This window comes from Engystomops pustulosus, chromosome 10 (assembly GCF_040894005.1).
Source record: "Engystomops pustulosus chromosome 10, aEngPut4.maternal, whole genome shotgun sequence".
Classification (NCBI taxonomy): Eukaryota; Metazoa; Chordata; class Amphibia; order Anura; family Leptodactylidae; genus Engystomops; species Engystomops pustulosus.
In genome coordinates, this window is record NC_092420.1 from 24438530 (window position 1) to 24451680 (window position 13151).

The 13151-nt window shown below is 41.8% G+C and overlaps 1 protein-coding gene across 1 annotated transcript; it reads right to left on the minus strand.

Annotated features, from left to right (window-relative positions):
- Positions 1 to 3278: 3278 nt before the first annotated feature.
- Positions 3279 to 6607, minus strand: LOC140104094 (DNA damage-regulated autophagy modulator protein 1-like). The gene is made up of 7 exons (XM_072127451.1): positions 6418 to 6607; positions 6204 to 6271; positions 5594 to 5736; positions 5313 to 5484; positions 4513 to 4568; positions 4104 to 4190; positions 3279 to 4005 (listed from the first exon to the last, which is right to left on the minus strand). Exons 1-7 carry the CDS (start codon positions 6537 to 6539, stop codon positions 3931 to 3933), a joined length of 723 nt encoding a protein of 240 aa, XP_071983552.1. The 5' UTR covers positions 6540 to 6607; the 3' UTR covers positions 3279 to 3930.
- Positions 6608 to 13151: the final 6544 nt, after the last annotated feature.

A 13151-nucleotide genomic window follows, 5' to 3' on the forward strand; every position in this document is an offset into this window, starting at 1 on the left:
TCCTAAAGGACCAATTTGGCAAGCTCTGACTGTCAGCTTACTGTCAGAATCCTCTGATTGGACTCTGACTTCAGAGCTTGTGGGCCACACCCAGGGTTGCCTTGCAGGGAGCTGATTGACAGCTGCCTTGCAGTAACTGATTCTTGGAAAGTTCATTCTGGAGCTCTGTGTTGGACTTAGCTGTGGATTGAATGATGCAGGGTCTCACCAGTCAGCTGCTGGGGTCGGCATCCAGGAACTGGATAAAAACTGAATGATTTGTAAAGTGCTGTGGAATTTGATGACCCTATAAAAAGAACAATTATTATTATTCTCAGTTCACTGCATTCTGGTTATTTGGGTAACCTGTGACCTGTAATTCCTGTTTCTGTTTTGCTCGACCTGAAATTCTGAAGTTGTACCTAAGCTTATATCCAGCCTGAACCCTGAGAACCCCAATGTGAACTGGAAGCTGTACCTGAGCTGGCCTCCAGCCCGAGACGGTACTTTGAACCCCAGTTTGAGCTGGAGCCAGTACCTGACCCTGTGTCCTCAACTGATCCAGAATCCTGAACCAGAATCCTTAAACCAGTATCCTGACCTCATCCGGAAACCGTGTATCCTCATGTGAAATCCAGTATCCTGGCATGATCTGTTACCCTGTATCGTGATCTGGAATCGACCTGATCCAGAATCCAGTATCCTTACCTTATATCTTGTATCTTTTCCCGATCCAGAGCCCAGTATCCTGACCAGGAACCCAGTATTCTTACCTTGAATCCTGTATCCTGACCCGATCCAGAAACCAATATTCTGACCAGGAACGGGTTGTTTAGATTGATTTATATCATAACTAAATTTATATAGGTTGTGCGAGATGCTCAGCTTTAAAGACCTTCCCTCGAAGACTTGGTGCAAATCCAGAATATTTGACAATCTGCTATTCATCAGGCCCCTTTCAAATTTAATAATTATTCTAATCTATACATAATGTAAAATATTAAAGAAAATTGAAGGTAGTATTAATACTATTAGTGGAAATCTATACCTAATTCATCTCATTTCATTTTGTATGTCATATCCTGGGGGAAACACAACTTAACTCCTTCGGGACTTAGCCCATTTAGGCCTGTAGGACGCGGACCCCTTTTCAAATCTGCCCTGAATCGCTATAAGTGGTTATAGCTTTGGAACACTATAAGTTATCCAGGGGATTTTGAGATCCATTTCTCGTGACACATTGGGGGGATTTATCAATGTGTCCCAGGTTCCGTCAGTTTAGTGGAGGAAAACCCTAGGCATTTTCTGTGCCAGATTTATCACTGTGTTAATGAATCTGGTGCAGGATAGGACTGTCGGTTTCCAGTTTAGACCTACTTTTTGGCACACAGAAAGTGCAAATAGTACTAGCCGCAAGTATGTTAATACATCCCCCCATTGTATTTCAAATTAGTTTAAAAATTTGGATAATATCTTTTGTGTTTAGTTATGAAAAAAACTTTTGCGAGAAGAGTTGTTCTTTTTAGTGGTCTTATTGTAGAGTGCGTAACTTATTTAAATCACTTTTTAGAGCATTTTATTAAAAGGTAATAATTAAAAATTATCTTTTTTCAGAGCGTTTTTGTGTTTTTTTCCCCGGCGTTTACCGTGCAGGTCCAGTAATGATTTTCTTTTATAATACAGATTGTTCCAGATGCGGCAATACCAAATATGTGGGGGGGGGGGGGGGATTATGTGTGTTTGTTTTTCATACTTTATTAAAAGTTTTTATGGGAAAGTGACATTTTAGGGGCTTATATTTTTATGTATTTATTTTTTATTTATTCTAATAAAAATAGTCTAAACTTTAGTGTTTTTTAACTTTTTTTTTACCAATACAAACTTGAACTTCTACCAGTGATACTCTGATCGCTGGTTCAAGTCCAATACATTGCTCTACAATACTAACTAATTGTAGAGCAGTGTAAACTGTCTGAGCATGTAGACGCATGTGCAGACGGTTTACAGCCAGACCCAGAAGGGGTCTGACTGCCAAGAACATCGGGCAGCCCCGGGGCACTTTGCAGACCTCAGGGCTGCCCAGGAGTGGATTGGATCACCCGGTAAGCGGCAATGGGGATCCAATCCATAGGGGGAAGAGCCTTACATGCTGTGGTCGCGCTTGACCGCGGTGTGTAAGGGGTTAAAACTTGCGATCTGAGCCAGCTCTGATCACGAGTGTTAGAGTGCAGTGTCAGCTGTAATATACAGCTGACAGCTGCTGCTTCTGGTTCTGTTCGCGAGACCGTGCCAGAAGCGGGATGTTATAGAACGTTCCCGTGACGGAGGTATCTTCCCGCAGGGACGTACTATAATGTCCAGGTGCGCATAGTGATTAATGGGTCAAATTGCCCACAGTTTTATTTTGACCACTGGAAAAAAACACAGGAGGAGTCAGGTGACATGCTAGGGGTGGGATTTACCAATACCCCAATCCACAGTTGCCTGCATATAGCACCCGGCCAGACAGCAGTAAAGGAGGGCGGCATGCTCTGGCTGCCATTCTAGCAGAGCCAGTTCATCACCGTGCCCGCCCCTGGCTGCTTTTACCATTAACAGACCCTTGAGGCGGCTACTTCCAAAGCTCAGCCTGTTCACCACCATGAGGTTTTACATCCTCTATAAGTTAAATTAATCCACCAATAACTTGCCTGCACCTTCCACCTGACTCCTCCACCGCAAAATAAAAGCTGCGACAAACTTTATGGCCTAATATTGACTCCCATTCTATTTCCTTCATATATACATATATTTTTTTATATGTTTTTCAAATTACATATTTTTAATTGTGTAATTATACATTTCCTTTTTTAACCAAAGCCATGAAGATATCATTGTGAAACAAATGATGGGCAACAAAGAGTTATCCGACAGCGCTCAGGAGAAGAAAAAACCCCTGTGGAGGAAACCTCTAGTGAACCATGGCTGAAGAATCGCCCTTCCCCTGGGCTTAGAAGGATAGCCCAATTTTCATCTCATCAACAGTCAATTCAAAATTTTACATAGTACAAGATAAACAGTAATGATAAATAGAGTCAAAGTCCAACAAATCACAGTTACAATCAGTTTCATAGCATTATACATGTAATAGTTAAATAACCAGTTGCAGAATAGTGATAAAACAGGGCAGGAAGTGACATCCACTCCCGAGCCCCTCCCTCCTTACATCACAACACTATACACCACCTACTCTGTTCTTTTAACAAGGACCACCATCTTACCTCAATACATGAAATTCGGGCGTTATAGGTCCCCCCTTACCACCGTCATGTTCTCCCATCGGCTCCGGTGTTGTCATTACACACAATCATCTATATAACATATTCAGTGCACATACTGACATATACAGCATTTAAATGACACACACAAGCATGTTATGTAATATACAGCAGAAACAATATACACTCATGTATGCAAAATATAATTTACACACATACACAAACTCACATATACAACATATACATTACGCACTATCATACTAGAGGTTTCTATAGAATAAAGAGGCATAGATCCACAGCTATATGATATAATCTGACTTATTTATTAACTACATGGTTATCATGTAGAAGTTCTTATAAGAAGTCAGGGCCCTGAAGATGTTAATGGTGATGTTGGGCCTTTGACTTGTCCTTCAACAACTCAGGAGAGGAAAAACCCCCAGTGGAGGAAACCTCTAGGGAACCATGGCTGAAGGACTGCCCTTCCCTTGGGCTATGGATGACAATTTGTGAGGACAGAGACCGAGCCCAGAATCTGCTTCTTGAAGCGCGGGTCAAGTGATTCCTTACATGGTGGCCACCATGTTATTATGGGAAGACCCTGCTCTATGATGTTATAATGCTGTTATCCAGGACTGATGCCTCACGCTGTTGTAGTGCTCACATTGTCCAGATGACGGCCCAAGTGGTCCCATCATACTCCAGAGTCCTGGTTATTCGCTCTTGTGGAGATGTTGCAACCTTTCTTGGACACCGTCAATGATAAACTCTAAGGAGAAAAAACATTATAAACCTCAGAATTGTAGAGATCAATAATAATGTTATTACAGTGTATGATAGGTAATAATAAGATGAGAGTCTACTGACCTGCATATGCTGATGGTAGGTAAGTACATTAATCAGGATGAGAAGCAGTATCAGCCACTCCATGGTCTTGAAGATGATGGCGCTGATCTGTAGAAAAATAATGGTAATAAAGGACTCCACAAATAAACAAGAAATTTCCAGGAAATAAATTGTGTTTGTTGAAGTCATGTGACTGAAGACCAAAATTAGAAGTGACCCATTCACATGACATTATGGACCTCATGACCACTATGATGATTAGAGTAAGCAGTAAGTTTTATGTCTTCCCATTGGATTTCTATAGAACTACTACAATAGGTGCAGTAATCCAGAATTACTAATAATTTAATCCCAGTCTTTCGGGGTTATATAAAATTTACACTTGTTATATCATATGTCCATTTCATGCTAGGAATGATATGGTACTTGCCTGTGGGTTGCCTACTCTGCATAGGTTGGTGTGAACTGATGTCTGACATCCAGTGACTGAAGAGTTATGGGTTAAGGAAATTAACATCAGATGATCATATAGGATGACTACCAATTCTTCATTTCCAGTGTCTTATTAGGGAAATGTGGACAACATTACCTAATGGTGCCATAGAAAAAAGAAGGTAGGGGAGCAGCCATGATATACATAATATAACCACATGTCGCCATCTTATAACTCAATTAGGTAAATACATTTACCTCAGGATCCACCATTTTGTAAATGTGGATCTACAGACAAGGACATGGGGGCAGATTTATCAAACTGTCCATGGCAACCAATTACAGCTCCCCTTTAAAATATTCATGAGCACCGGTAAATGTAAGCTGACCTGTAATTGGTTGCCATGGGCAACTAAGTACATTCTTAGGCTACATTCACACTGCCGTTGCCCGCCGTGCCATACCGTAGCGGGCAACGGCAGTGTACGGGGAGAGGAGGAGGAGGTGAGGGCAGCTCACCTCCGCCCATCTCCATAGGAAGTTATGGCGCACGGCGCCGTACTACGGCGAAACATAGGACATGTCCTATCTTTTTCTGGGGTACGGTGCCGCACGTGTGCTGCACCGCACCGCTCCCGTAGGGCGCCGTGCGCCCATTGCCGTCTATTGGGGTCATATATCGGCCGTATATACGTCGGCCGTATATACGTCCCCCATACGGCAGTGTGAATGTAGCCTTACTCTTAGACAGTTTGATAAATCTGCACAATGGAGATTATATTGTATAAGAAAGGATACATATAAGAACACAGATCAAAGCCATAACACAGGACGCCGTTCTAATATGGCAGATGACTCTGCCACATCCAGGCGCCTTGTAGAGGATGATGGCCTGCGAAAGGTTGTAAACGCTGCCACAGATAAAGGCGGTGAATGCGGCGATCCGGTGAGTCAGTGGATAAAATCTAGTCTAGAAAACAAGAAGAAACTGGTTAGCGGAAACTCCATAAAATCAATCAATTTTATCATCCGCTAGATTATGGTGAGGTGCGCCAAACCTACAACCTGTAATAACTAACCTCACACACAGCAAGTATCACTATACCACCGCAGGATGTCCATCCCAACACCAGCAGGACTTTCTGGATTATGGGCTGATGGGCTCTGAAGGCCTCAGCATGAAGCTGGATGAACTTATACTGGAGGAACATCAAGCCCAAGGCTGAAAGAGAGCAAAACCAGAGAAAGATTATAACACAACCAAATATGAGGGGTCTAGAACTAAACCTGACAAATGGAACCTCCCATAATGGACCAAACCATTTATCTGTATTGTCTAATCCGGACCATCATCATCGATTACGATGACCCAGATCTCCAAATTCTTTAATTCATTTGTGACATCTGATTACTAGGCCAAGATGAGAAAGGGCATAATGGAGTGTGATTAGGAGTTTTACCTGATTCTGGTTACTAGGAATGCACATACCTAGCAACCACAGTCTTTTCTATGGGGTTATGAGGTAAAGTGTCCCTGCAAACAGTCTACAACAATTTATTACTGCCAGAGAAATCCGATTTCTGTAAAATTATATGACGGTTTTACGGAAACACCTTCTACCCCACAGATGTCAACCCCTATAAAATAATCTGTAATCTCCATGTGATAATTACATAACATTTACTTACTGGCAATGGACATCCCAATGAATCCGATCTTGAATGTAATCTTCTCAGGATAATAATTTCCTGCTTCACTGTGAAATAAAAAAAATAAAAAAAAGGAAATGTCAATTACGTGAAAAATATACAGAATTCTTTTTTTCTGCACATATTCATCTGTAGGACTGAGGGTAATACTAGAAATCCCTACATAATCTATACATAATATGATATAACTTACCTGATGAACATCAGTGGGGGGGCATGGGAATAAGTCAAAGTCAGGATGTAGCTGGTGCTGAGCCAGACCATACACCAAAAAGTCAAGAAGGAGGGGACGAACCCCAATCCACTAAACTCCATAGTAATCAGGAGAGTCTCCAATCCACAAACTATTCGCTCTGTGATATCCACAGAAATGAAGCCCTGGTGTCCTGGGTCAGACAGGAATAGAACCTCCTGGCTGATGATGACATCACAGACCAGTGATGATGTCACAATGCTCTGGACAACCAACCAGAGCTAAAATGATCATATTTTAGTTATTGTCTTGCAGGTAAAACTTACAAAATATTACAAAAACGTAAATCCCTAAATTGATAATGAAAGTACAACGCTCTCTTTCTCTGTTTACTATGATTCCAGGAACTTGCTCTCATGTGTGGTGGGCTTCTCCATGTATATTATAAGCTGCCAATATTATTTACAGGTGATTTCCATCCCATCCCAGGTAACTGTTGCCAAATTTAGACTCCAATATAACAAAGGACCCCAAACCAATAAGTGAGGAGAGAGAAGCAGAAGCAGCAGAAGAGAAGACCATAAAAGTGGCATCCAAGTTTGGTCCAAAAATGAGGCAAATTCAACCTTAGATGAAGAACCGTTCAATGTGTAATTATTCATTTACAGAAAATGGTGCAAACATTAGTAAATGGTTGGGTGAAAACTATCTAAGTTATCCCCTATCCAGAGGAAAGCTGTTTGGTGAGGTGAGCCCTTCCATTCATGAATTTGGAACACCCAGCAATCCAGAGACTCGTTTCCACTAATTGATGGTTCCACTAAATACAGAAATTGCACAGCACAGCGCTCAGGTATCTCTAGCAATTCCAATTACTGGAAATGAGAGAGCCAGAGATACTTGTGACATACTAGCGTTGTGCGTAGCAATTTCTGAAAATCCCTTTTATTCCGGAAGTAGCAAGAGGAAGCATACACGTCCCCATGTTTCACCCATCAGTGAAAACAGAAGAAATATAGGCACCACAGCAGCGGAATGAACCATCTTCCAGGTCTTGGAGGGATTTGTAGAAGGGGAAGATCTGTCTACACAGCTGGGTGGAACCGTACCAGAAAGGCATAATCTGTAAAAGGTGGCGAGACAGACACTACCGCATTCTACACACAGCGATATATGGATTTAATATATAATATATACACTCACCGGCCACTTTATTAGGTACACCTGTCCAACTGCTTGTTAACACTTAATTTCTAATCAGCCAATCACATGGCGGCAACTCAGTGCATTTAGGCATGTAGACATGGTCAAGACAATCTCCTGCAGTATGGGGAAGAAAGGTGATTTGATGCCTTTGAACGTGGCATGGTTGTTGGTGCCAGAAGGGCTGGTCTGAGTATTTCAGAAACTGCCGATCTACTGGGATTTTCACGCACAACCATCTCTAGGGTTTACAGAGAATGGTCCAAAAAAGAAAAAACATCCAGTGAGCGGCAGTTCTGTGGGCAGAAATGCCTTGTTGATGCCAGAGGTCAGAGGAGAATGGGCAGACTGGTTCGAGCTGATAGAAAGGCAACAGTGACTTTAATCGCCACCCGTTACAACCAAGGTAGGCAGAAGAGCATCTCTGAACGCACAGTACGTCGAACTTTGAGGCAGATGGGCTACAGCAGCAGAAGACCACACCGGGTGCCACTCCTTTCAGCTAAGAACAGGAAACTGAGGCTACAATTTGCACAAGCTCATCAAAATTGGACAGTAGAAGATTGGAAAAACGTTGCCTGGTCTGATGAGTCTCGATTTCTGTTGCGACATTCGGATGGTAGGGTCAGAATTTGGCGTCAACAACATGAAAGCATGGATCCATCCTGCCTTGTATCAACGGTTCAGGCTGGTGGTGGTGGTGTCATGGTGTGGGGAATATTTTCTTGGCACTCTTTGGGCCCCTTGGTACCAATTGAGCATTGTTGCAACGCCACAGCCTACCTGAGTATTGTTGCTGACCATGTCCATCCCTTTATGACCACAATGTACCCAACATCTGATGGCTACTTTCAGCAGGATAATGCGCCATGTCATAAAGCTGGAATCATCTCAGACTGGTTTCTTGAACATGACAATGAGGTCACTGTACTCAAATGGCCTCCACAGTCACCAGATCTCAATGCAATAGAGCATCTTTGGGATGTGGTGGAACGGGAGATTCGCATCATGGATGTGCAGCCGACAAATCTGCGGCAACTATGTGATGCCATCATGTCAATATGGACCAAAATCTCTGAGGAATGCTTCCAGCACCTTGTTGAATCTATGCCACGAAGAATTGAGGCAGTTCTGAAGGCAAAAGGGGGTCCAACCCGTTACTAGCATGGTGTACCTAATAAAGTGGCCGGTGAGTGTATATATATACTGACATACTACAGTAAGGCAGTATATGGGATGGGGATTTTCCTCCTCATTCATTACAATGTGCAAATCGGTTAAAACGAGTCTTCGGAAGACCCAAGGCTGTCATAGCAACAGATCGCACAATTGGTGCTAACACCCGTGAGCCCTCTCCAAGCACCAGCACACCGTACTATTACGGTGCGCGGCGGTAAGGGGTTAAACTCACCACTTGGTATTGGGAGGCGGACATTATAGGTCACATGCACACAGTTATAGATTGTGCCAAATGACAGGCCTGGGAGTCTCACATAGATGTCACAGCAAAGGATCAACAACACCCAATGAAGTCGATGAAGGCACCTTTGCTGGGTGCATTTAAATAGTTAACACCCACGATCGGTGCCAGCACCAATAGCAGGTGTTAGTGCTGTGTGTTTGATATATAATGCAGCAAACACCTAATGTATATGGCTTCACCTCTGAGCCCTCTTCATACACTTGCTGCTAAATCATGATGTTGAGGAATGTTATGATGGGTCAAGGTGTTAAGTTTAGCTGCTGTGTATAAACATAACTCGTGTACAGAGAAATATAAAAAAAATAATAGATACATATATTCTGAGTGAAATACGCCTTAGCCAGAAGGGTCACTTTAAGAATTATAGAGATAAAGGCCAATGTTATAGACTAGTTATAGGCATGGATCATAGACAATGCAATATTCCCCAAATGGCCACATTATTTTTTAGCCACAACATATATATATATAATGTAAAGACACATCTAATGTGATAAAAATTGTGATGACTGAAACGTACTGTTCTATTTTGCATTTATTTATTAATGAGATGTTTTTTTAATTTATAACTTACCTCTGTGTATTAACCTGGTTTGGCTCACAATAACTGATGCATATAATGGAAGGCCTAATGGAGATGTGAACTGGACCTTTTTCCTGTAAATAAAATAGGAACACATTACTCAGTACCAAGAACTTATGTAATAGGTGACATGCTGGCACCAGTTACATGAATCATGTCAATGGCACCGATCTTCATATGGGTGCCGGGTTTGCCCATTGGAGGCAACCATGACCTATTTCTATGCTATACACTGAACTGTATGACATGAATGTGCACTAATTCCTCCCTGTTGACCTTTATTCCTTCAGTCCACAATGAATCATTTAATGCGTTTAGATCCGGTGATTTCCCTTTTATTTTTGCGTCTACATCTTCCTGTTTGGTCATTTTATTTTAGGTGCTTCCATATTTTCCACTACAACCAAATGTAAATGTACAACCAATTCATCTTGGATGAATTGATATATCCCCTGATGACAGATCCTGGTAGCCCCAGGTCTAGAAACGCGTTGGGATTTTATTAGGGAATACCAGGGTGTTAATAGTACCAAGGGTCACCCTGGGACTGCCTTTGTAAGGGCGGGAGCTAATTCTTTGGGGGTCAGGGAGAGATTACCATAGGGATTACTAGGTGCAGTGCAGTCAACTTCATCCTGACCTGGTGGATCCAGTGGACTTATACTCCTGACCGAGCTCCAGCACCTTCACACTCCCCCTAGACTGGTAAGATTGTTCTAATACATTCCTGTATATGTATATGAAGCCTGTGACACATTAGGTCTTCTACATGGGTGAGTGTTTATTTTGATGGTCCAGAGATTTTAATCCTATATGTATTTTTATAGACTTAATCATTAAAAGTTAGGTTTTATATATGTTTTTTCACCCCGTGCTATGTTAGTATTATACAATATTGGTGGAAGTTGTAAGCCCCGGGACACTTCCAGTGGGGCAACCGTTACGTCTGACGGGCATCCATCTTTGCCTGGCTTTGTGTGTTTTTGTTATTTGGGTAACCAGTGACCTGTAACACCTGTTTCTGTTTTGCTCGACCTGAAATTCTGAAGTTGTACCTAAGCTTATATCCAGCCTGAACCCTGAGAACCCCAATGTGAACTAGCAGATGTATCTGAGCCTCCAACCCAAGACTGTACTTTGAACCCCAGTTTGAGCTGGAGCCAGTACCTGACCCTGTGTCCTCAACTGATCCAGAACCCCATATCCTGAACCAGAATCCTTAAACCAGTATCCTGACCTCATCCGGAAACCGTGTATCCTCATGTGAAATCCAGTATCCTGGCATGATCTGTTACCCTGTATCGTGATCTGGAATCGACCTGATCCAGAACCCAGTATCCTTACCTTATATCTTGTATCTTTTCCCGATCCAGAGCCCAGTATCCTGACCAGGAACCCAGTATTCTTACCTTGAATCCTGTATCCTGACCCAATCCAGAAACCAATATTCTGACCAGGAACGGGTTGTTTAGATTGATTTATATCATAACTAAATTTATATAGGTTGTGCTATATGCTCAGCTTTAAAGACCCCTGAAAGACTTGGTGCAAATCCAGAATATTTGACAATCTGCTATTCATCAGGCCCCTTTCAAATTTAATAATTATTCTAATCTATACATAATGTAAAATATTAAAGAAAATCAATAAAATAGTAATATATTGAAGGTAGTATTAATACTATGAGGCCCCTTCTCCACTGGCGTTTTTCACGCGCGAGTTCTGCGCGTGCATTTGACGCTCAGAACTCGCATTGCACTCTGTCCCATTGTATTCAATGGGTCTTTCTCCATTAGCGTGGTTTTTAACGCGCGTGCTTGCGTTCGTTTGCACGCGCGTCAAAATCGCAGCATGCTCTATTTTTGCGGGTCACGCGCGTTTTTCACGCCCCATTCAAGTCTATGGAGATGCATCAAGAACGCATTGCACTCGCAATCATTGCAAGTGCAATGCGAGTGCAATGCGTTTTAAACGTAAGGGTTGCTAGGTGACCAGAATAACATTATTTCCCCTGCTCGCGATCGAGCATTTAATTAAAAAAACACAATGAAGAACAGTGAAGAATAGAATAAAAACATTGTACACAGTGAACACAGTGAACACAGGATCATTTAAGATAAAACACAGTGCAGAACACAGTGCAGAATAGATTACAGATGTTCGGCACATCTGCTTACTTGTCGGGAGATACGCGCGGAACGGTGCGAACAAAATAGCATGTGAAGAACAATATATATGTGTGAAGAAGACATTGCAGATGTATTTAAACATCTGCAATTTGTTCTTCACACACATATATATTGTTCTTCACATGCTATTTTGTTCGCGCCGTTCCGCGCGTATCTCCCGACAAGTAAGCAGATGTGCCGAACATCTGTAATCTATTCTGCACTGTGTTCTGCACTGTGTTTTTATCTTAAATGATCCTGTGTTCACTGTGTTCACTGTGTACAATGTTTTTATTCTATTCTTCACTGTTCTTCACATCTGCTAAATTGTCGGGAGATAATATACGCGCGGAACAGTGAAGAATAGATCGCCGATGTTTGCAAATTATCAGAAGACATTATTTTTCAATTAAATAACACATTTTAATCCCAAACCATGGTCCCTTTGAAATATGCTCGAGTCTCCCATTGAATCGCGCGTCAAAAATGCGCCGAAAACGCAAAAAAAACGCAAATTACTCCAAGGAAAAATGGAACAAAAACGCAGCCAAAACGTCAGTTTTTCACGCATTGCACCCGCACGTGAAACGCAACGCTAGTGTGCAAGAGGCCTGAGTGGAAATCTATACCGAATTCATCTCATTTCATTTTGTATGTCATATCCTGGGGGAAACACAACTTAACTCCTTCGGGACTTAGCCCATTTAGGCCTGTAGGACGCGGACCCCTTTTCAAATCTGCCCTGAATCGCTATAAGTGGTTATAGCTTTGGAACACTATAAGTTATCCAGGGGATTTTGAGATCCATTTCTCGTGACACATTGGGGGGATTTATCAATGTGTCCCAGGTTCCGTTAATTTATTGGAGGAAAACCCTAGTAATTTTCTGTGCCAGATTTATCACTGTGTTAATGAATCTGGTGCAGGATAGGACTGTCGGTTTCCAGTTTAGAGCTACTTTTTGGCGCATGGAACATGCAAATAGTACATGCCGCAAGTACGTTAATACATCCCCCCCATTGTATTTCAAATTAGTTTAAAAATTTGGATAATATCTTTTGTGTTTAGTTATGAAAAAAACTTTTGCGAGAAGAGTTGTTCTTTTTAGTGGTCTTATTGTAGAGTGCGTAACTTTTTTAAATCACTTTTTAGAGCATTTTATTAAAAGGTAATAATTAAAAATTATCTTTTTTTCAGAGCGTTTTTGTGTTTTTTTCCCCGGCGTTTACCGTGCAGGTCCAGTAATGATTTTGTTTTATAATACAGATTGTTCCAGATGCGGCAATACCAAATATGT

Excerpts from the sequence above, each read along its gene's own strand:
- LOC140104094 (XM_072127451.1), bottom strand. The coding sequence starts at position 6,539 with ATGGAGTTTAGTGGATTGGGGTTCGTCCCCTCCTTCTTGACTTTTTGG. Across the intron at positions 6,272-6,417 it reads CCCCCACTGATGTTCATCAG|TGAAGCAGGAAATTATTATC; the intron begins GTAAGTTATATC and ends TTTATTTCACAG. Across the intron at positions 5,485-5,593 it reads TGATACTTGCTGTGTGTGAG|ACTAGATTTTATCCACTGAC; the intron begins GTTAGTTATTAC and ends CTTGTTTTCTAG.